Source organism: Thalia democratica, chromosome 7 (assembly GCF_965202585.1).
Source record: "Thalia democratica chromosome 7, ktThaDemo2.hap1.1, whole genome shotgun sequence".
Lineage (NCBI taxonomy): Eukaryota > Metazoa > Chordata > Thaliacea > Salpida > Salpidae > Thalia > Thalia democratica.
In genome coordinates, this window is record NC_139171.1 from 52,419,150 (window position 1) to 52,444,327 (window position 25,178).

At 26.5% G+C, this 25,178-nt stretch overlaps 1 protein-coding gene across 3 annotated transcripts; it reads right to left on the reverse strand.

Annotated features, from left to right (window-relative positions):
* Nucleotides 1-23,976, reverse strand: LOC145841072 (phosphatidylinositol 4-phosphate 5-kinase type-1 alpha-like). 3 transcript variants are annotated; one of them, XM_082948438.1, is made up of 19 exons: nt 23,897-23,976; nt 23,491-23,537; nt 21,549-21,742; nt 20,053-20,170; nt 19,302-19,454; nt 18,398-18,523; nt 16,577-16,756; nt 15,331-15,405; nt 14,954-14,999; nt 11,609-11,699; nt 11,284-11,367; nt 6,460-6,508; nt 5,801-5,879; nt 5,316-5,434; nt 4,385-4,451; nt 3,826-3,895; nt 2,384-2,491; nt 1,556-1,673; nt 1-506 (listed from the first exon to the last, which is right to left on the reverse strand). In XM_082948438.1, the coding sequence occupies exons 1-19, from the start codon at nt 23,916-23,918 to the stop codon at nt 453-455; spliced, it is 1,800 nt and encodes a 599-aa protein (XP_082804564.1). In that variant the 5' UTR covers nt 23,919-23,976; the 3' UTR covers nt 1-452. The 3 variants fall into 3 exon arrangements, with proteins under 3 accessions (XP_082804564.1, XP_082804563.1, XP_082804565.1); XM_082948437.1 differs by having other exon boundaries at nt 1,514-1,673; XM_082948439.1 differs by lacking the exon at nt 2,384-2,491 and having other exon boundaries at nt 1,514-1,673.
* Nucleotides 23,977-25,178: the final 1,202 nt, after the last annotated feature.

Consider the following 25,178-nt stretch of genomic DNA (forward strand, 5'->3'; position numbering starts at 1 on the left):
TCTTGGCATTAAATTTATTAAAAACTCAACGAAATTCATTGAAAAAAATAAATATATATATATATATATAAGTATGAGAAGAAAAATGTCACCAGCTTTAGTTTTAAATTATGCTTGGGTGTTCAGAACAAATAGAAAATGCAATATTGCACTATGATGAAAAAAAAACGCGTAAAGACTTAATTAGCTTAAAAGTGTTAAAACAAAAAAAAAAAAGCAGAAAAAACTAAAAACCTGTTTGACACATTATCGTTCGTTTCGGACAAAATTTTGAATTTTATGAAAACTGTTAAATTTAAAAAATTGCAAACAAACTAATTTTTTTACAACTGGCACGAAAATAACGTTTATTCATGTTTAGAAACAGCAAAGAAATGTATGGCATCAAAATATTCTGACTCTTCTCTGGGAGGGTATCTCGCACTAATACGTCACAAAGTCCCCGTGTTACGTCATAACGCCGTCACCACGTCATCCAGCGACCGGCTGGCAGTTTTTTCGTCGTCCTACAACAAAACAAGTCCTATGTTTTCTCAGAAGGAATTTTAAAAATGCGCAAAAGTTTTAGAGACAACAACGAACCTTTTTAAACGAAAAGTTAAAAATAATAATTAAACGAATATAAACCAAGGTTAAAACTTTTTTTAGAACAAAACAACAACTTTAAACTTTTAAATAAAAAAACGAACATAAAATTTAAGTATAAAAATATTAAAAAAAAAATAAGAAACCGCTTTTTTTTGGAGGGAATAACGAAACTGTAAATATTTAACTCTGTTAGTTGAAAAAAATACTAATAATAAGTACTAAACAAAATAAAATGTACAGAACTCATGCACACTTTTTTTAATTGCAAAATAAAACCTTGCAGGAATTAAAGTTAGCAAAAACGGTGAAATTAATTTGCATGTAAAAATTAGGCTTTTGTGACTGAAAAAATGCTAAATTTTAAATGAAGTAGATGAAGTGCGATTTTTGGAAACATGAAAATGAAATTCACACAAAAAATATTTGAAGTACGTAAAAAGCATGCTAATAGCACGCATTTAAATGTGTTTGATTTTTGTCAAATACATTGTAAATGCGAACTTGAAAACGAGACGGAAAGTCATGTTGCTTCCTCATAAAACAATGACGTAAAATTGAGTGTGTGAAGCTCTGGTAATGTGTATTTGTAACAACGCTTTTCAATCAAAATAATTCTAAAATTCTATTATAAAAAACACAAGACTTTTTTTAAGAAACGTAAAAAGTCACAGCTCCACAACCAAAGCAAAACCTTTTTATAACAAAAAAAAGCCGGCCAATGACACACGAAATATATGCAAAAAAAAAAACAAACAACACATATTATACATAAAAAATATAAATATATATAAATGCATTCAAATCAACAAGCAAGTAAATGCAAGAAAAAAGTTCACATATTTTTTCTTGCATTTACAAAAATATTACAAACGCAACATCACACGGCACTCTCAAACAGCACGGCGCGAGAGCTCTGCGGCCTCACCGTGACGTCGTTACCGAGCGCTCGTGACGTGACAGAACTGACTTGCGAGGTCAAGTGAACTTGCGACGGGTCGACTTCTTGCTGTGACGTCACAATCGACGCGTCTTGCTTGTTGGAATCCCCGGACGCGTCCTCGTTGCTGGGAGGCGGGTCTTTCTGGCTGTGAATTTTTGTTTTTTGTTTAAATTTATTTAGAGATTTTATTTCAATTATAAATGTGAGTGCGTGCTTGAGAAAATAATATTTATTGACAAAAATAAATTGATGAAGTATTTATTACAAGACTGCTAAGCACAGTTGTTGCAAAATGAAAAAAACTTACCAATAGGTTTAACAAAAACAAGTATATTTTCATACAACTCATTTGGGGTGAAATATTAGTTCAAGCTGTTGTATATAAAAGTAATAACTACTGAGAAATAACACTGGATGAATATTGATTTTGCCAAACTATTTTAGTAAACAAAGAGTGGGTATTGAACAGGAAGTTAATTTATAAATAAGATATTTCTGTTGATTAATATTTTACTGATCTAAACAAGAAAATAATGAATAAAATGTTTAAAAATACTTTTTTACACCCATTTTACTGAAAATCTCATGACATATCATATGATGTAACTTAAGTATTAAGAAAAATATGTGAATTTTTTATTTTTACAAATCTTAATTAGAAGTAGTGAGTAGATGTTTTAAAAATGAAATTATTTGACAGTCCCGCGAAAAAGCTGATTTCAAACCGATCAGCAAAACCGAGGAGAACAAATAAAGAATCGGTTACATGAAAAAAGGCTGGTCAGTAATATAGGAAAAAAAACGTGTTGTTAGCATGAGAGCGCGTTTTTGACTCGTGACGTCATGGTCACTTACGACGGCGTGACGTCATCGATCACGTGAACTCTCCTGCTGACGACGGCGCCCAAGTTCACACGTCGGTTGTTGTAGGCTGGTTCGATGTACATCGTCGATGTCTGCCTGCTGCTTAATCCGGAATAACAAGCGTTTAAACAATCAAATAATCTAATTTTGTTAAATAACTAAACGTTTAAATCTATTTTGCAAAAAAAAAAATCACTTAAAATGTTCGTCGGTGCAATAAATAATGTTATTTTGATAGGTTCTATTGGAAAAAAAAAATAATAATACATATTTAATATCCTTCTGTTAAATAGAATTTGCTATCAAGTAAAACTAAACAATGTCTAAAACTCGATGAATAAACGCAGTGCTAATTAATTGTACTCAATTTTTATGATAAATTACTTGTTTGTGAGAGAAGGAAGCAATTTGCATTTTGCTAACTGGTTCTGCTATTTGGGACGATACGACAACGGCTAATTCAATTAGCATGAATAATTTGCACATTTCTAATTAGTAGTGAGTACGCAGGAAAATTTTTTAGACTGGTATAAAATTAATTTTTTTTAGAAATTTTACAACAGTTTTTTAAGACAAACCAGAACGAGTTTAAACTATGATTTTTAAGTATTTGTTTTATGAAAACTGTGTACAAAACTATTCTCATATATCAGCTTGGAAAAAATATGAGAAGTTAGTTTTATTGTTTTTTGGGTTAAAGAAGTTCAACTATATATATTGTTTAATTTTCATGTAATTGTAATAATATATTTTAATAATAAATAAATAATTAAATGTAATAATAAAAATAATTTATAAACTGAAATCCTTTAAAACTAAAAAGTTTTTTAAAATGATACAAAACTGAACTTTCGAAGTATTCAACCCTCTTTTTTAACCTCTAAATCTTGTCAACTTTGATAAAACAAATTCAAACTTTAAAACGCAATAAACTTTCGATCATTTAACGTGGGCAGCCTGATGAGAAAGTGTTGGAAAATATTTTTGACGTTAAATATTTGCTCTGTTACAAACATTATTTTGTTTGAAAACTCTGCAACAAACGCCACAATGAAACACAAAGCGTTTCGCATTGAGAATTTGTCATATTTTAAACTTACCATTTACGGCGGAGGTTGTACGTGTTTGGAAAGTATGAGGCTAAGCACATATTTTTTGCGTATTTATTTATATATTTTTTGACACTTGCCACCACTAAATATGGAAACACAAAAAAGTACAAGTTTGGTTGATTAAAGTATTATTCAAGTAAATAACAGAAGTCGTTATTAAAAAGTAAAAAAAGTGTTAAATAATTTAAAAACTATTTGGAACAGTCAAAATAAGACATTACAACTTAAACAAATTCAAAAATTTAAACAAACAGATTTCTAAATTAATTCCAAATCTAATTATTAACTGATCACAAACTAAATTATTGAAATACCACTAACTTTTTTTCTTTTGTTTGTTCTTTTTTACTCACTTCAGCTGAAGCAGGGAAAGTTGTTTCAATTTTCTTTTCTGTTTAAACATAATAAAATATCATAAATGGTTTTGTCGGAAATGCTAGAAGTTATTAAAATTATCATAAAAACAAAAATAAAACGCCTAAATTAAAAAAGTATAAGACAAAAAAAAGTAAAAACTTGTCCATTTTGAAACTCTTGTTTTTTTACAGTAAGAGTTTTTACTTTTTGGTTAATTTGCAAAAAAAGTAAGAAACTAATTTTTTATTGACTAAAAAATCATATATCCGACCACTTTTTACCTTGAAAAGGAAATATGAAAAAGAATAAATATATATTGAACTAATTAAAGAAAAACATCAGGTTTTTTAAAAGTTTAAATCTATTTTTGTCATTTACACAGCTTATCTTGGCAGTTTTTTACCATATTTTAAGAAAAAAATGAGATTTTTTTTTATTAATTAAACAACTAGTTACTCAATAATTTATAACGATCAAAATAAAACACTAAGCAGAAATGAGTGGTTATTTTATCAAAATATACCTGATGGGTTGCTGTCTGCAGCAGAGAAGGAGGTTTCTTTAACACCGTCCGCCTTCGCTTCCACAGACTGTTGAAAATAAGTAATAAAAATCATAAAGTTAATTAGGTTTCAAAAACAACTTAAAGAGAAGTTGCATCTTTGACGAAATCGTAAAAAAGTTTAAACCAATTGGTAGAGTAAGAGTAAGTATAGTTGTTGTGCCCATACTGTTTTGAGTATGAAGTTTAAGATGCATGTACAACTATTTACGCAAGTATTTCAAAGAATAAAACGTTTCAAAGATTAAAAGAAACAATAATCTTAAAACATAAAAAAAAATTTAAAGTACAAAATTGCTACGTGTCAAAAAATGGGAAATAAAATCATATAATTATTATCGAAATTTTGTTTTGTAAAAGAGAACTCTTTAAATTGTCTATGCTTTTAAAATTTGTTTGTTTAATAAATTTTAAACAATAAAACTATTCATAAACATACAAGCTTTGTTTTTTATTAAAACTTTTTAATTTTCCCAACGCTTTTGTCGTTCTTTGTTAGCAAGAATAAAAAACGTCTGAATTGTGAATGAAAATAAACATTTTTTTTTTGCACTAACACAAGAATGCGAGCGACTGTTGGATTAACAAGTTTAAAAGTAACGAAATTTCCAACTTCAAATGCGACTAATTGTTAACAAAAGAAAAACTTTGCCACGACTTGCAGAGAACTGTTTTTTAGAGACAACTTTGCTACACTCTGACTTTTAAAAGCACCGAGATGTTTAAAAAACTTTTTGATTTTGTTAACAAATAAAGGGAACTGTTAGTAACCACTTAAACTTGGCAGATTTAATTTTGACAAAAAGTCAAAATCTAAGAAAAACGTTCCGGAAAAGTCTAACTTGGACTCGAAATCACAGTAAAAAAAATTCACTGATTATTTCAAACTAACAATGTTGTTGGAGGTCTGGCTCCTCAGAGGCCTCTTCTTGTTTTTATGCTGGGAAGAGCCGGCTATCGACTGCCTCTGGTGACCGCCCTGCTTCTTTGTCACCGGTTTCGCGGCCGGGTCTGCGTTTTAATTAGATTGTTTGTAAATGTTATGTATGTTTCATAACCAACATAGTCAACTGATAAAGACACTTGCTGAAGTGAATAAAATACAACTCTGCAAGAAATAAAAATTAAGCCTTTTTAAAGTTATTGTTTTTTAAACAAAAAATCCTTAAACAGACGGTTTTTAGGTATTTAAATTATTTTAAGAACTCTATGACAATTATCAGTTTTAACTTTTACTTTGTACAAAAAATATTACTTTCAATTTAATTAAAAAAAGTTTAATACAAGCTCAATGAAAAGGTATAAAAACTACTATATCTTAAAATTAAATACATACTCAAAACAAAACTGCTTGAAAACATTTAAACAAAAACTCACCGTCATGAAACACTTTTTCTTCCATGAAATCGAGGAACCTCTTGTAGTAGAACTTGGGCTTGTGAACTGAGATTGTGTCCTGCAACAAGTTGAAAATATTACATCAAAAATAATTAGAAACTAAAACATTGGTGTCAAAACACAACAACGTTTCATACTCAGGGTCGCCAAATGTTTTTGGAAAATTTTCTCCAGGTGTTTATAAGTTTTTTGGGTTTATTTTTAGTTTAAAATTAAGTTAAAGGTAAAAAACTGTGTTGAATAATATAAACTCATTAAAAAGATACTGTTAAGCTATTTCAAATGTGTTTAATAAAAAACAATTTGATGATGACAAAAAGTTTTTATTTATTATGGTAGATTTTTTGTGACAAATCAAAATTTTTCTACTTAACATGTAAAAATTGTTTTAAATTCCAGGTTTTTCCAGTTTTTTTTTAAATTAATCAAATTCCAGGTTTTTAAATTTTTTGGCAACCCTGTTTACTGTAAAAAAAAAACAAACGAAACAACTTAAACCAGACATGATAATAAAACAAAGAATACACAGATGTAAGCAAAACCGTGTTTTTTAAATTTATTCAAAAGTTCGCAACATATTTAGCAGCTAGAAAAATCATTTATGTTAAAAAAAAATGCACAAACAACGTTAAACTGACCCCATCAGTGAACAAAGCCTTGAATCCGTGCTCCAGCTTTTTGGACAGTCTGTTGACAAAAAAATATTAAGAAAAACTCCGTGTTTAATATAAAATAAACGATTGAAATGTTAAAATTAAACTTTCATTTTTAGTAAACACAACACTGATAAGAAAGATAGCAGAAAAGTTTAAACGAGCTCATTAAAATAATTGAAAAAACATTTACTAATTACAATTAGCTTTTAGAATAGATTGTTAAAATAATAGTTCAGTAAGCGCTTTAAGGAAACCGAATTTTAAAAATTTAACAATCTGTAAAGTTTTGAAAAAAAAAAACTTTAGTTACTCATTTTTTTGTTTTGATAGGTTATGCATTCTTACAAAAGGTTTTTTTCACAGCTTAAAATAAAGTTTATTAAAAATACTCGAAACATACAGCACATAAATACATGTACACAATAAATATAAAATAGCGTTCTGTTATGAAAATGTTTTAAATATAGTTAAAAAATAAACACAACAAAATAATTGAATTTAAAACATTATATTTAAAACCATTGTTTTTCAAAGCCAATAAAATTGAAATGCTTTAAAAAGTTTTAATAAATAATTAAACTCTACTTACAATAGGTATTACTATAACAACATCAGTTTAATTTAATTGTCAATTTACCATCACAACACGCAATAGTTGCAATAATAAACAAATTTTGCATTATACGCTAATCGAATCATTCTTTGCCAGTAAAAATTTTAACATTTCTTATAAATTTAAACAAGCACTAAAAATTTTGCACTGAGTTGTGGTTTGCCAATACTGAGTTCAAATTAACAAATAAAACAACCAATCAATTTCTCAACAAGAATATTTCAACATTTGAATGAAAAAACTTCAGCTATTAATCGGCAATAATGTATTTTTCTTTATTTAATAGTAAGTATTTTGTTTTTTCTACTAAAAGATTAAACATGTTTATAGAGAAATAAATTAATTGTTTTATTGGTCAAATTGAACTCACTTTAGTCAAATTATTCATTACTTATTTAAATTTGTTGAAATTTTGAAGATATTTCGACTAGAAAAGAAAGTTCTTTAAATTGATTTGGGTTTGTTGGTCTTAAATAGTTGCAATATTAATCTATTCAAGGTTATATTTAAAAAAAGTCTGGGAAACAGTTTCTGGAAAACAATTTGATTTGCATGTAAAAGTTTAATGATGGATCACTCTAATAAACACTAAAGTTTCTGAAAAAATAAAATCTTGCTGAAAGATCATTTGATGGACTTTATTAGAAACAGTACTTAAAATTAGCTTGAATTTATAGCAAGAAAACTACAAATCTTAAGAAAAATTGACCACTATTCAAAAAAATACTGCAAAAAAAGTTACTAAAACTAGGGAATAAGTTAAACAAGTTAAAATTGATAACATTTTAGTTTATATGATGTTTAGCAAATATTTCTTAAAACCTTACTGCACATAAGTTTTTATGTGCACAATGCTGATGTGGACTTAACACTGATGTATAGTAATTAAAATATTCAAAAGGTTAAAACTTAAAATTATTAAAATAGTTTTCAGCATCAAGTAATTGACCTCACTTTAATTTACAACAAAATATGTTAAACTTGTGCTAACGTTTAATTATAGAATAGTTTTTTTTTTAATTCTAAATAAAATAAAAAAAAATATTGAAAACTATCACTTTAATAGTGATCAATTTAACATGGATATAATAATTTTTCTAAACGTCTTTTTTTTTAATTTATAATAAATTAAAAACAATCAATCTATTTTTAGTATGTAAGCTAAAATATTAAAATTTAAATTTGAAAACTACAAAAAAAATAAAACTGTGGGAAAGCTAATAGTAAATGTTTATAATCAATAGTGATCAATAAAATAGGTCTTTTACAAGACGGGTTTTTATTCAAATAATTTTAAATTCACAAAGAAGCAGATAATAGTGGATTTACGATTGTGTTTAAATTCTAATTTAAATTTCTTATAAAACAAACAAAACAGTAAGGATATTATGAAAAATAGGAGAAAATAGATGTTTTTATTAAAAGATATTTGAGTCGCATACTCTTTAATATTAATAAAAACATATATTTTCTCCTATTTTTCATAATATCCTTACTGTTTTGTTTGTTTTATAAAAAATTTAAATTAGAATTTAAACACAATCGTAAATCCATTGTTATCTGTTTCTTTGTGAATTTAAAACTATTTGAATAAAAACCCGTCTTGTGAAAGACCTATTTTATTGATCACTATTGATTATAAACATTTACTATAACATGGTTGCCGCTGTTCAAGCTGAGAAAAATTTCCTGACTTTTTCCTGACTTTTTACAAAAATTTTCCTGACTTTTCTAAATCAAACTCTTAAACTAAACTTATTCTAAAATACATAACCTAACACTTAAAACTATATAAAGCTTTCAATCTAATTTCAATACAGGTTAAAAACAACAGTTTTTTGCTGAATTCTATCATCAAACTTCCAGTACATCACTTAAACCATCTGTGTATGATTGATGTTTGTAATAAACAGCTCTATCAGCAAAATACTTGTATTATTACCTTATAAACACAGCCTGTCTGAAAAAAGACCCAATTTTTTAGCATTTCCTAGCATAAATGTATCTAGATAAACAAACGACATATAAGGAACTTTTACCATTAAAACCTTAAATCAATAAGGAACTTTCACAACACAAACCTTAAAACAATAACGAACTTTTACAGTTAAAACATTAAAACAATTAAGATCTTAATCAAATACTGTTTTTTTTAATGTATGTACTAAAATTTATTTTCTTAGTTTTTTTATTAGAACTTCAACCTTTTCATCTAATGAAGATATGGTTTCCTTCATCTGGTCTGCATTCCGGTTCAGTATACACATTAACTTGTTACATAAAATACTAAGCTAACTGCTTAGTTATAAAGAACTCAATTATTTACTTAAACAATAAACACTTTGATTCTAAAATTATGCTTGATAAACTTTTGTTTATATATCACAGTTTCACTATGGAAGTGTCCTTGCTACAGATCATCAATACTAAAAAACTTACAAAACCTGCTTGTTCAAGTAGGGTATTTGTTCAATATGTTAATAGAAAAATTTTGCAGTTTTATAAAGGATATTTTACTAATTTATACCAGATGAAGGCATTGGAAATAAAATTAAATATTTTTGTAAATTTCTAGGAAAAATTTGGAAATTTTTTCTGACTTTAAAGGACCTTTAATTAATTTTTACCATTTGAAGGCTTTGGAAAACAAGGAATTTTGTAAATTTAAACTGATAAAATCTGACTTTTTTTTTTTTAATTTTATCAAATTTCCTGACTTTTGTCATTTTTTTAAATTTTTCCTGACTTTTCCTGATTTCCTGACTTTTCCTGACCGAGTGGCAACCCTGCTATAATAATATAATAAAAAAATACTTGAGTCGCATACTCTTTAATATTAATTATAATTACAATTATAAATCAATAATAATTTCTGTTCAAGATATTAATAAGGTTATTTAAGGTTTTTAGTTACTCAAATTTAATAATACGCAAATTAAATGTATATTAAAAAAATTATAAACTATTTTGTAATTTAATAAAACGCATTCTGTTGTTTGCATACGTACTGTCATATCTTGTTACAATAATTCTTCAGAAAAATTAGAACACAGGAGAAATTAAAAGAAGATGGTTATTTTTTTTAATTTAAAGTTTAAAATCACAATTATTTTTTTTTTAAATAATAATTTTTTTTAAAAACACTTAGTTACTTACTTCTTTATTGTAGATAAAAAGCATAAATAAATTTAAAAAGTGATCACTATGAAGTTTTATAACAATATTGCAATATTAAATGTAAAAAAATTGAATGAAACAAACAACTTGTTATCATGACTAATATGAATGTTGTAACGTTTTCACGCTTTGCAAAAACTTAACTCCTTTGAAATAGAAATGCAAACATTTTAGCAATCAATTTGAATAGTTAGTACTTTGAAAACTAACCACAAAGTAATTTATTTTGTTTTTTTATTTTTATGCCTAAAAACTTAAAATTTCTTTTTAAAAAATACTGAATAACTAAGTGTTGCTATGCCTATACTTTCAATAGTTGATGAAATAAATTAATTAATTATAGCAAGCTTACAATCATATAAATTCAAAAGAAGCTTTAATTTTATTTTATTACTCTATACTTTTAAAATTATATATTAAAGTACTTCAAATGATAAAATTAATAGTATAAACAAATGTAAAACAAACACAAGTATTTAAAAATTTGGCTAAATGAAAAATGATACTTAATTTTTCATAATAAAACTTAACTGAAATACTTTACTATCAATATAATTTAATTTCAATAATGTAAACAGACAAAAAAAGTGAAAAAACTGTATTACAATAAACAAGTATTTACGTTTTGTATAGTATATAAGGATATAAATACACTTAAATAAGACTAATAAACACGCAAAAAGTATCTTAAGTATTGATCAGAATAATCAGTGAATTTTATTAATGCAAAACCTTATTTTAATTGAAAAAATGCAAAAAACATGTAAAATTAGAGCTGTTAAAGTTATGTTAGTTTATCACAAACTACAACTTACCACTCTAAGATATACAAACAAATTAAAACATACAACTATTTTCCATTAATTACCATGGAGCAATCACCAGTCAAAGAAATGTTCTTTAATACTTAATTAAATTAAGTAGATTTACATTAAAATACTTCTAGCACAAATTAAATTAAATTAAACACGAGCAATACACTATTCAAGTTAAAAATAAAACACTTGTGAACATACTTGTAACACTGCAGTATATCGATGATTCCGCAGAATATTAACAATCTGTCCCCGTTTTTGTTCTTGGCTGGAATCCCACCAGACCTGTAACAAATTTTCATAAAAATATATTAAGTTAATTCATTATAAAATATATTTAATCAAGAAATCAATAAATATTCATTTATTATGACTTAGTACATAGGTAAAATAAATTTAAATTCAATAACTGAAAATCTGTTAAAACTGTAATAAAAATATTTTAGTACAAGGACTCGCATTAAGACAGCTTTTAGAAAAAAAAAATTAAACAAAATTATATAAAAAACAAAACGAATTAACTAACCAATGGTCAATGTCGGCATTATATTTGTTTCTTAACATGGTGTTAGATAGAACAGAGGGACCTTTTTGCTTGGATGTAGTTGAAGTCATGTCTAAATATGATAAAGTTATTTGAATTTGTGTCCAACAAGTAATTTGATTTTTGCAATAATTTGTATTAAGATATATGTAAAATAAAGTATTTGGAGTCTGTTAGGTTAAAACTTGAGGATATATCAGCTTGGAGAAGTTTAATTATACAAACAATATTTTTGAATAGTTAAAAGAGTAGTTTGAAAAAAAAGTGGAAACTGAACAAATATTCAAACTCTTTTTATTTTTCTTTAGAAAACAAGGTTGTTAGTTTATTGCTACAAACTATATTTACATAATATATGTAAATCTTTAATTAAATCTGAATTGTTGTTAGCTTTTAGTATACACCAGTGGCGTCGCGTGGTATTTTTCTTAGGTGGTGCAGAAAAAAAAAATCTGAGTTGAAGGTTATCGATTTGCCCCTACTTGAGTTGCCCCTACTTGAGTTGTCCTTGCTCGAGTTGCCTCTTCTCGAGTTGCTTCTGCTCGAGTTGCTTTTGCTCGAGTTGTCTCTTCTCGAGTTATCTCTTCTCGAGTTGCTTCTTCTCGAGTTGCTTTTGATCGAGTTGCTTTTGCTCGAGTTGTCTCTTCTCGAGTTGCTTCTTCTCGAGTTGCTTCTGCTCGAGTTGCTTCTTCTCGAGTTGCTTTTGCTCGAGTTGCTTCTTCTCGGGTTGCTTCTTCTCGAGTTGATTCTTCTCGAGTTGCCTCTGCTCGAGTTGATTCTTCTCGAGTTGCTTCTTCTCGAGTTGCCTCTGCTTGAAATGCTTTTGCTCGAGTTGCCTCTGCTTGAATCGCCTGTGCTCTGCTTAGCTTTGTTTTCATTTTTTGTTTACAATAACTTGTGGAATGATATTAAAACCTGTACTGTTTCAGGAAATTTTCAACTTTGCTTACTTACCGCAAGATATTGATTTTGCGGTAATTCTTGAAGAAATATTGCTGTTTTGAATTCATTTGCGGCAGTCAGCTAAGAGTTTGCGGCAGTGAAGTGAGCAAAATGGTCGTTTTTTAAATTGGAGTTTTATAGAAGATTTTGTTTTAAAAAATAACGAAAACGTTATAGATACTTGATTTTTTCTTACAAAATTTTAAGGTGGTGCAATTGCGACAGTGCAACACGCGACGCCCCTTGTATACACTAATAAAAACCATCATAATCTAATAACACAATCATAACAAGTTTATTAGATTATAGAGAACAACAAAATTATTTCTAATTTTTCACAATAAGCAACGATTTTTTGAAACTAAATAAAAATTTAAAGACATATATTTATTTTAACACATAACAAGGCTTATTAGCAGTAATAAAATTTCAGCTATTATTATCACTTTAAGTTTATAACAACAGTACAATAAGTAATAAGCAAGGTTACCAAAACATTTTACAAGGCTGAAATTTAAAAAATAAAGCAAGAAAATGAAAAACTTCATGACAAAAACAACTTCTTGAAATTTACTTTTTTATGAAACTATCTTCTTTACTCCTAAATAATGCAGGAAAACAATTAAAAGTTCAATTAATCATTGCGTTAACAAACAAGTCACAACAAAGAGTGAGAAAAAAACTTGACAACAATAAGTATTGCAACTATGTAACACTACTTTTTAGCCGAAAATAAAACCATTTATGTTTATTTTTTATAACTTTTGAATTTAATTTTTTTAAATAACATTTTCTAAAAAGTTTTGCAGCCATGAGTTCACACTAAACTTAAATCAAAAGCCTAATTTCAAAAGGGTACAGAATTTTTAGTAGCAAAAAATGTCCAAGTTTATGAACAAAGCTTAAAATAAAGCGCTTGTGACTCCATTTACTTTCACTTATTATAACCTACAACCGTGTGGTATGAGTAATCACTTAAGTATGTCATACGATTGTATACAACAATACTACAGTTAGTGTGAAAATAGCAAGTTATAAAACTTCTTTATGACATGAGTTTAACTTTTACTACAATTAAAAAAAAATATTCTTAAATAATTATAGTATAATAGAAAAATCACAATAAGTTATAAAAAATTCAAAGATTGCTTGCCTTAACAAAAAAAAAATGATAGGATACAAAAACTGAATCTATAACAAATCTGAAACAACTGAGTAAAAAAATGCTAAGCATTAGTTATAATAACTGTACTGTCACAACTAAGACTTATTTCACGAGTTTCCCAACATCTGGTGTATAAACTGTTAAACAGAGGAAAAAAAAGTTTTTAACTAAAAGTCATGTTTTATTTTTGTGAAATCCATATAAGTTCTAACAGTATCTTATAATTTACTGATTAACCAACTAACTAACAAAAATTAACCGATTAAGAATTTTGAAGTATATTAAAAAACTGGAGAACAAGAATAAGCAGTCAAAATATGTCAAAAAACAAAACTAAACACACATTTTTATTAAAAATATCTATTCAAAATTATTTTATTACAACAAAAACATTTTTTAAAAACAATTAGCACCTGCAACAACACTAGCAGTTTGTTTAATATTGTTTATTTTTCATTTCATTGTTGACTTTGAATGTTAACACAACAACTAAAATATTTCAAATATGCTTTTGATGAACTAATATAAAAATAAATTGTACCTGGAAATACTGACAACTTTACTGCTAAAATTCATGTACTAATTTTAAACATGTTTATAAACCGATAATAAATATCAAAGTATAGGTATCAAAAACGATAAAGCTGCTAAATGACGATAAAATTAACACAAAGTAAAAGTGTAATGATAAACTTATATTTATAAATTATTATAAGACTTTTGATCAACAGCATTAAATTTAAACAATCAAAATAATATCTAAACATATACTTTACCAGGATCAAAAAATAACTTTAACCCGAAATAAACAACACATAAAGTCTATAATAATTGTTACTGGAATAAATTTTAACATAGAATGAATTTGAAAAATAAAAACTAGTCTGAATTTAATCTACAACTTTTAAATACTCTTGCAGGCACCCTTGCTACACTGAGAGTTAACTAAATTTCAACAGCAGCGAATATTTAAACTATGTGAAGAAAAATTTGAGTGCATATCATAAACACTTCTATAAAAATTGTAAACTTAAGATCACAAGCATTAAATATGACACTTATACGAATATGTACAATTGCTGGTTTGGAATTATATAAAAAACAAAAAGCTAAATTAATATAGCATTTAGTAACACTTTAAGATGCACTGATTTCAAATTGAAACATAAAAAATGATAAAACAAGTATAAAATATATTAATAAAAAAACTGTCATTTAACCGTTGCAATTGTCAGCTTTTTTGTTGTTTGCTTGAGTTTCTTTCGCCTAAAAAATAATATTTTAAATTTTTTTGCACAGTATAAAATCCTTAAACTATTTTCGACAAAAAAATACATTTGTTGGTAAAAATATATCTTTATCAAATTAAAATTCTTTTGCAAAGAATGAGTGAAACATAAAAGATGTAAAAAAACTTTTTTAATTGTATATTCTTAATTGAATATCGAAAATTAAAAGAAACAGTAAAAAGTATCGAAACGGGTTATAAATTAAAAAAAAGTTTCAAAACCATGAAAAGTTAATTAACATTGAAATAGTATAAAAATATGATTAAATATCAATAAAATATAAAACATAGTTAAATAAAAACAACAACCTCTTGCTCGCATTTATCGATATTGTGAATTGCCAGGAGTAAGGAATAATCCATTATTTTGAACGAGCTCAGCACCTAAAACAATAAATTCCAAGGTTGGTTATTTGATTTTTTAATAACAATTAGTTTTATGTACAGAGTTGCCACTTTTTGAAGCGGCAATACCAGCCTGAGTGATTAAAAGCTACCTTAAGCAAATCTAATTTCACAAAAAAAAACTGAACACTGTGAATCAAATTTGATTACTAGAACAAATCATAGTACTTAATGTATAATTATTTTGTATTATAATATCGTAATTATAAATATACATAAATTTAAAACCATAAAAATAGCCTGAGATTTAGGAAAAAAACAACCTAACCAAACTTTTGCAAAAAAAATTTACAGTAATCTGAAAAAAGTTCAAATAGCCGGGAATTTATGGCAACTGTATGTATAGTCTGCTTCAATTTATTATTTACTAAAAAACTCAAAACTAAAACCAACAACATGAAAATACCTTTAAACCCTTACATTTTAATATAGCTGCTATGTTGTTTTTAATCAAAAGTTATTAAAACTTGAAAAGTATTCACTTAACTTCAGGTTTTAACTTAAACCAGGGTTGCCACTCTTTGAGTCAAACAAAAAAACTGTCCTGATAGATCTTAAAATGTCTTGAGTCATCTTAAAAATTTGAAAATTTCCAAATTCTTAGAATAAACAATAAAAGCTTTTCAAATCTTGAAAAATCTAGTCCTTCAACAAAATTGGTTATAAATAATATTTAAACTTAAGCAACTAATTATCGTTCAAAATCTAAAAAATGGTCTGAAACTTTCAGAAATCTTAAAACTATCCCGTTTTTTATAAAAAACAAAACTATCTTGACTTTGCCTGAGTTTAAAATTTCAAATTACAAATTACCCTGAGTTATCCTGAGTGTGAGACAACCCTGTTAAACTTGAGAAACATATATTCAAGTAGCAAAAAGTACTTTTAAACGCAATAAGAAAAGTTACAATTAAAAATTTGAATAATACTTAAACATCAGTCTTGTATATCAACACATTCAAGGCTAACCAAGCAAGTCTTAAAAAATCATACTTACACAAATCTTAAATTACTAACAATCCGAAAAACATAATACAAAAAGCCTTGACAGTATTTAAAAATCAACAATTTCAGAAAAACTACAAATATAAACCATTTGTAAAAAGACTATAGTTCGCACACAAAACAACTCTTTTTATGATCCACCAACCAGGCAGTCGGAGTTCATTGTTTTCATCAGCACTTGCTTGATGTCGGGGTCGACGAATATGTTGTTGGAGTACTTGTTCACCAGGTCCAGGTCCTTGTAGGTGGGGTGCGACTTCTTGAGCTCGGTCTTCGACGCCTTCCTACCCTTCGTCGATCCTTTCAAGTCGAACTTCATGTGCATCTGTAGGAATTGTTAATGATTTATTTCAGTAGTTTTGTTACAAATTGTTTATCTGCGATGTTTTTAAAGTTGTTTAGAATAAACGGCCTCATTTTTAACGCATCTGCGAATTTATTGGAGTTGCTTGAGAATATTTTTTTCTATATTAGCTTAAATTACAGTAGACTACCGCTTAAGTACGCACTTTTTTTGGTACGCACCCCGCCTTAAGTACGCACTTATCCAGAAAGACAAAAAAAAAAGTCTAAATTTTATATATATGTTTTATAATTTTTTTATATACTTCTATCAAATTAAAATAAACAAATAACCTGAATAATTGCTTTCACAGACTTTTTGCGAGAATCATTGTAGAGCAAATTTTAATAACTATGTTAACGAAACTAGAAAAATAAAAGTTTTAAAGATACAATTCAATCTACATTTTTAACTGTGCCGTTATATGTACAATTTATTTATCAAAATAAACGATGTTATATTAGAACTTCTAATAGTTTCCAGTTTTTTTGCCTAAATTTTCAATCATCAAGTTTTTCCAGATTATTTTATGTTTCCAGGTAGAATGGCCAACCTGCTGAGTTAGCCTGAAACTTTTACAACTTTTAAACTAGGGTGAGTAACCCCGAGTAGTCTAAGTGGCCTGAGATTGTGACAGTCCTGTTATTAAATGTTAATAAACTAAATAGTTATGTAGTGGTTGCAGAAAAGTGAAAAGAATAATGATATTTGAGCTGTAATGCTATAAGATAAATAAATCTAGATGACAAAATTAAAAAAACCTATAAATACAACATAGTTAAGTCATAATTTAATCTAAATGTACACACATTGATGTTTTGAAAATGTTTGGTAAACACAATGTAGTTTAGTATTTTCCCTCTAACAAAACAAAATATGTGGTTAGTTGTAAGAAAGAAAACAAACAAGTAAATTTCATATTATACTATGTCGTCAAAAAGTACGCACTACTCGTGCTAAGTACGCACTTTTTGGTCGGGTTCAATTTGCGTACTTAAGCGGTAGTCTACTGTATTTTACAGTACGTACTGCTTTTTGTTTATACTTTTAGTTTAGAGGGTCTTGCTTTTAGTTTTAGACCATCTAAATAACTTTGAATCAAAAATATAAGTTTAAAAAACTAATTTATCTTTCAAGTCGAACTTCATGTGCATCTGTGAATTGAGAACGATTTCAGTAATTTTGTTTTAAACGATATGCCGCTAACAATTTAATTTTATTTTCAAACCCAATGTATTTCACTGTTTTTGATCAGAGTTGTGTTGGTTTAATTATAAAAACATATTGGTAAGAAGTGTTATACAACTGAGTTTGGTATTATGTTGTTTACATAAGATTGAAATAAAAACTTACATTTATATTACTTGAAATTGTTTTTGACAAACTGACTTGACCCTTGGAGCAAATCAAGTTGTAAACTGGGAATTTTAAATTATAACATACAAATTAATAAAACAAACCAACAACAAAATTACAGTAAAAAATACAATATTGCTTCTGTGTTTGAAAAAAATTAATAAATACACGCATTTTTTTTACTAGTACTTTAGTTTATCTAAAACATTTTCAAGTGATATTTTATGAACGAAACAACTTTATATTTGATGTAAAAAACAAACCAACTTTAATTTTCCTGGGCAGGAGGTTGTTCATGACGCACACGCGGATGGTTCTTCCGGTGGTGCCCGTGTTAACCGTGTACAACCCGTAGAACTTGGGCAGCAATGTTCTCGGGTTCTGCACTATGTTCTGCGGGAGTTGTAAGGTTAAGTATGAGTAAAAAATACAACACTAAGCGAACGTTATTTGGAATAAACATTATTTTCTGATGTAATAAATTTTAAACGAGTGAAAATTGTACTTTTTTGCTCAACTAACATTTAGACTTTAGAGCATAATTCTTTTATATTTAGGGCATGAGTGTTCTTGGGTTCTACACTATGTTCTGAAGGAGTAGCAGTTGTTAAGTAAAAGTCAAATTAGAGAAAAATACAACGTGAACATTATTTGTAATAAATAATAGTTGTGTTGTAAGTTTTAAACGAGGGAAAACATGTTTTTGCTCAACAAATATTTTGGTTGTTATGAAAAAATTGTTTAATAAATAACACGAAATGAACAAAACACATTAATTATTTTAGAACTTGTTAAAGTCATGCTTATAAATATTAGTTTCAAGTAGTTGCATTTGCACTGTGCTATGTGGTAGTAAACACATGTATGTTTGTTAGTATTGTTAGTTTTTAATTAAGGGAAAATTATGTACAACGGTGAATACTGTTTTCAATGCTCAATAAAGTTTACTATGCAGTGTTAACAAAGATTTTGCTTATTAAACTGCAGTTTTGGACATCATATATTTATAATTAACAACGTAACAACAATTACGTATCTCAATTCATTCGAGAATTACTGATTTATGTACATTTTATTCAAAACAACTTGTTTACAACGCTAAAAACAATGTAACACATGGAAATACTAATATATCACCATTTTTTAATTAATATTAATTTAAAACTCTAACCATGTAGTACCCGGGCAATAGCTGCTGCAGAAAAGTGGCTTCTTTCGCCTGAACTGTTTTTATGATGAAGGCGTCGTCGTGGGTAACGAAGAAAAGTGACCCGGATGCTCCTGGGTTGCTCAACTCGATGAGGGGGGCCGAACTGAAGGACATCTGCGCGATTGATGTATAAAATCAATAAGTTAAAATTATTTTTGTAATATTATTTTGAAAAGACCATTGAAAAAGTTTTCTCAGCTCTAAAAACAATACACTTGAAAAAAGGATCTTCCTTTTATTAGAATATTTTCATTTCTGTCCAGTAGTTAATATTTGTATTACATTTATTAGAACAGTACATACAAGCAGCCATTAAAGTAATCTAACAAAAGGCCGAACTGAAGGACATCTGTGCGATTGTTCTATTTTGTTTATTATTTGTTTTTAAAATGATAAAAATATTGGAACTATCTCAGGAGTATTATAGATCAAAAACTAATGAGAACAATGCTTAATAAAGAACACAGACAGAAAATATGTTTATTAAATCATTATAAAAAGTATGAAATTATGTAAAGCTGAGATTGTTTCAGGATGATGATATTAGTTAAGGTAAATAACTATAATAAAAGCAGTCTCAATTTTAAAAACAAAACACTTAAAAAGAGATCTATCATTTATCACAAAATTATGAATTAAAATATATTAAAATAAACTATATTAGCAGCAAAAATTAAGTTCTTGAGCAAAACACAAATTACAATCAACCGACCAGGTAATCTTGCTGTTCGATGCCGAACAGATCCCTGAAGTACCTGAACGCCAGTGGAGCGTGACAAGTGAAGGTGAAGTCCCCGTTGTGATGCGCCGGTGTTGTTTGCGACCCTTGCCTGTTGTTAATAAAAATTAAACTGGATTATTTGTCTGTAATGATTCAGTGGCTAAAAATATTTAAAAATATTTGCAGTTCATTTGAAAATCGGGGGCGTTGTTTGTGATCATTGTGTGTTATCAATAAAAGTTTTATAAATATAAAAATTGATTGTTTGTCTGCAATCAAGCTGTTATATATAGCGTTTTGGGAATTCTAAAATCAATGAAAAAAGTTGCTTGATGTAGCATTTGATGAGAATTTAAACTTTTTTTATTTAGGACTTTAGTGGTTCACAGCATTTTCAATAAAAAATTACATGTTAAATTAAAAGAAGGTAAATTTATGAGCACACTAGACTGAAAAAAAGTATAAATTGTTGTTTGGAATCCTTGTCTGTTATTAATATTCAAAGTTTTATAAGCAAATAATTAAATATTTGAGTATTTGACTGCAATATTTACAATATTTAAAAAATAAAAAATAAATGACATTTGCTGAGCATTAAAAACTTTTCTTTTTATAAGAAACAAACTGATTTGATAATTTGTCTGTAATTAGAGACAATTGGTTCTATAGTCAATAAAAATTATATATATTCTTAGTTTTACTTGTTTCAATATTAAATTCAAGTTTTAAGAGTTTTGAAAAACTTGTCAGCATTTATACTAAAAATATTTGAAATAAATAGTATAAATTATGTTTTAACTAAATTGTAATAATTTGTTAATAAACTCTTTTTAAGATAGCATATTATACAGTTTTAAAGAGTAGCAAAAATACATAGGATAAAAACTAACTTGTTTCTTTTAAAATATTAGAGCTTAGATAATAATAATACAGAAAAAGTAAATATAATTTCCTTTAAATTGGTTATTATAACATTCTTATTATCAAAAAACTCAAACTAATTTACTAAACTGGTTTCAATCAATCAACGGTATAAACACATTTTGCCAATAAATAAGGTACATATTTAATTTTTTTCAGATAGCACTAAAGTAATCTTTACAACAAAATAAATTTAACATCTGTTAAAAAAATTTAAAATATAATGTTAGTAACAACTATAGAAATCTATTCAAAGTAACATAAACGAACTAAGACTTTAAAAATCAAAACTCTTTTCTAGTAAAACTTACGTATTGTACTGATGAGCTTTCTACGCATAACTAATTTGTCTCTCTTTTAAAACTAAAACAAACTATTAAAACGTTAGTAACAGCAGAAATCTATTAAAATTAAAATAAACACATTAACTTATAACTTTCTTTTCACATAGTTTTTCTCTTGGAACTCATCAGTAAATAAATAACTTTTATTCAAAAAGAATCTTATTTAAGATAGATATCTCTTAATACTCACTACCAAATGAAAATATATACATCAAAACTAACTGTGGAAACTCCATGTTTTTAAGCTCGGAGAAGTCCTGTATGAGGATGTTTCTTTTGATGCCGTCGGGTTGGGCCGCAGTGTGAGTGATGCCCAGCTGAATGCAGCTGGACAGGGCCGATGATGATGTTTTCTTGTAAGTGGTCTGACCAGTGTTGGCGTCCACCCTCCTGTGACCTATCTTCTTCTGCTTGATCTGTTGAGGTTTTACTTTATTTAATTTCACATTATAGTTATTATTATAGTTAATTCAAACAAAAATAATTTAATTTTGTTTAAGAAAAACACTTAAAAGACTTATCTTCTTCTGCTTGATCTGTTAAGTTTTAGTTTATTTGATTTCACTTTATAATTGCTACTATAGTTTATTACAAAAACAATTTAGTTTTGTCTGAGAGAAACACTTAAAAGGCTTATCTTCTTCTGGTTAATCTGAATTATAATGCTAATCAAGGAAAAAATCCTGAAATTTTGAGGTATTTATCTCAAAAAACGTAGGAAAAGATAGATTTTTAGCAAAATAGTCTATTTTTGCGTTTTAGTTTGGGCCTCCCATAAGGAACCTATTGTTGCCTCCGATTTTGACCTGTTATATCTCAAAAATTATCATGATTTTTTTAAATCTGTAAAAAGAATCTTGTAGCTTAATAAATACTATATAAATTAAGATTAAGTTGTAAAAAAAGTGTTTTAACCCCCCTATGCCCTTACTTTGAAATTCTCACTTTAGTATCAATGCAATATATTAATTAAGCAACTATTATCATGTATGAAAAAAAAAGTTTTAGTGTTGTAATTGATAACTTTACTTAAAGGAGCTAAGACAAACTTTACAAATTTATCAATTGAGATACCAGTTGCTTTTTACAGCACTTTTATAGTTTAAATTAGTATTTGAGATATAACTGATCAAAGTTGAAGAGCTAAACAGTTGCAAACTACTATGAAGAAAAAATACCAATTCATTTATTATCAACTATTCCACAGTTTCAATAACATTTTTTTAAACTTTCTCAATTTAATCTTTGTAAATTATTGAATAACTTCTGGTGAATTTTTCTTTAATGTGTTGAGTTAAAAGAACTTTTTTTACATAAAAATGTTTTCTCAAACTTTAATTATATCTGAATAATTCCTTTAAAATTTATTAGAGTTTTTTTTTTATTATACAAAGAAAGATTCTTGAAATGTAGAAGTAACTAGCTTAGATACTAGAAAATGATTAAGAAGTCAAAACTTGGTTTGACTCTACAAGAATATGGTAGTTGAAATTAGGCTTAAAGTTTGTTATTTTTATTATAAAATAAGCAGCCGCGCAACTTACATAAATATACAACTCTTAAACTTTTTAAAAACATTACTGTTGATCAATATCTTAATTTAAAACTGTTTTAACAAACAATTTATTCTTAAAACCATAAAGGAAGATTATTTCAAATCACATGTAAGCTATGAAAAACTCAATAAGTTTTAGTATTGCTGAATTGTTTAAGCTCTGTCCCTGGTAACAACACCACATAACTTATTTAATATGTATACATTATTTATTCTTTTTTCAGTAAAATATTTTATCTTGCTAAATTATTATTTTAAATTACTTAATAAGTTATCATAGAAAATGGTTTTAAAAAAATTATTGAATATGTTCATTAAAAAAACCAAATACTATCAAAAAGTAAAGATCAAAGTTTGTAGATATATCAAAGAAGTAATTTAAAAATAAATTAATTGTTTTTATTGCTAATTAATGATAAATATTTAACTAAAATAACTTTTATATGTCTTCAATACATTTTATGTTCTTTTTGAATAATAGTCAAAACAAAACATTATTTGTATATTTACTGTTTATTTTATAATACTGCTCAGTATGTTATAAAACTGATTTTAAAATGAAAGATTGTGGATAAACTTTTTGAACATATATAAAATAATTAAACACACTTTTCCAGCATTATTCTTTCCACCATTTGCTGTTTTCTTGTTTAAATCTGAAAATTATTATCTTTGAAATTATATACTATATATAATTAAGATTTATTTACATTATTGTAAATAAACACTTTTTTTTTACTTCTTTTTACATTTTTAAAATTTAAATAAATTTTTAAAGTAAAATACTTGAACTTAACTGTTAAAAAATAATACCATTAATTATTAGCTTTCACATTAAAAAAATTAGTAAGATAAGTTTTAAATCAAAAAACCATTTACTGAATTAATTTAAATTGATAATGAACAAAACTTAGTTTAAATATATTCATCATTAATTAACAGCCTTTATTAACAATATCTTGAGAGTATTTTTAAAATTACCAATTATAAAACAAAAAATTGTACTTGCACTAACCTTGATCCACACTAGTACTCATCGTTGATAGGTAAACCAGTTTTTGGTTGTTTATTCATAAAATTAATTATATCTGCCTTTAAAAGAGCATTGTTTTTTTAATCTAAACTCATTAAATTTCATAAAAACTTTGAAAAGGTTATAGAAAGTTTTACTTAAATGTAAAGGTAAAACTTGAAGAATATGTGAAACTAATGTCTAAACTAAACTGTGCAACTCTAAAAAATTATAAAATATTTAACATTAAAACTTAAAAAGCAATTTTCAGTTAGCTATTTAAATAATTTTTAAATAAAAAAAAAAACTAATAGAACTTTCTTAAACATATTTTATCAATATTTTGATCAAGTTACACCAAATTTTATTGATAAAATTTGAATACTAATTAGTTAATAAGTTTTATAAGTTGATCTTGTTTTATAGCTTTTGATCTAAGATGTTAAGCCCTTTAACAAAAATAAATACGTTTCATGGAAAACATGTTTATAGGTTATTTATGTCTCTCATAGAAATGTAAGTTTTTAACTGTAACAAACTACTTTATCTATATATCTAATTATAAGAAGACCATGTGCTTAATAATAAGCTAATATAGCCAACACAGACAAAGATTAACTAATTTTAAAACAACATTAGTCTTATTGAAACTGTTTTTTAATTACTAAATTTTTATAATTGTTTGTATCTTAAAATTTAATAAGAAAAAATTTATGTTATAAAAGTCAAATACATTAAAGTTTATTGCAAACAAAATACAAAATAGAAGTACTTTTCGGACACGCTCTTCAGTATTTTTTCGTGTCAAAACAAGCTGAAATAATGATTTACTGATAAATGTATTGACACAAAAAAATACTGAAGAGCGTGTCCGAAAAGTACTTCTATTTTGTATTTTGTTTGCAATAAACTTTAATGTATAAAAATTGTGATTTTTATAATGGAAAAACCACTATTTCAACATTTAAAAGTCAAATAGCTAAGAAAAACTCAACAAAAAAAAAATCTCTGAAAAAAAGTTGTAATTTAATTCTCAAAAAACAATACTTAAATAGCATTTTGTCAGTTACAAAATTTCAGCAAAAAGTTAAAACTTAATAACTGTTTTCAAATAAAGTTACAAAAATACTAAAGATATACTTCCATCATAAAAAACAAAGTAAAACTATTAGTTGAAGACACCCCTAATAAAATTTATGCTTGTTCTATAAGTAAAATAATATTAATGTGTGTTCTTCACTGACTTACCAAATTTATCTTCAAAATAAACTTGCTGAGACTCTCA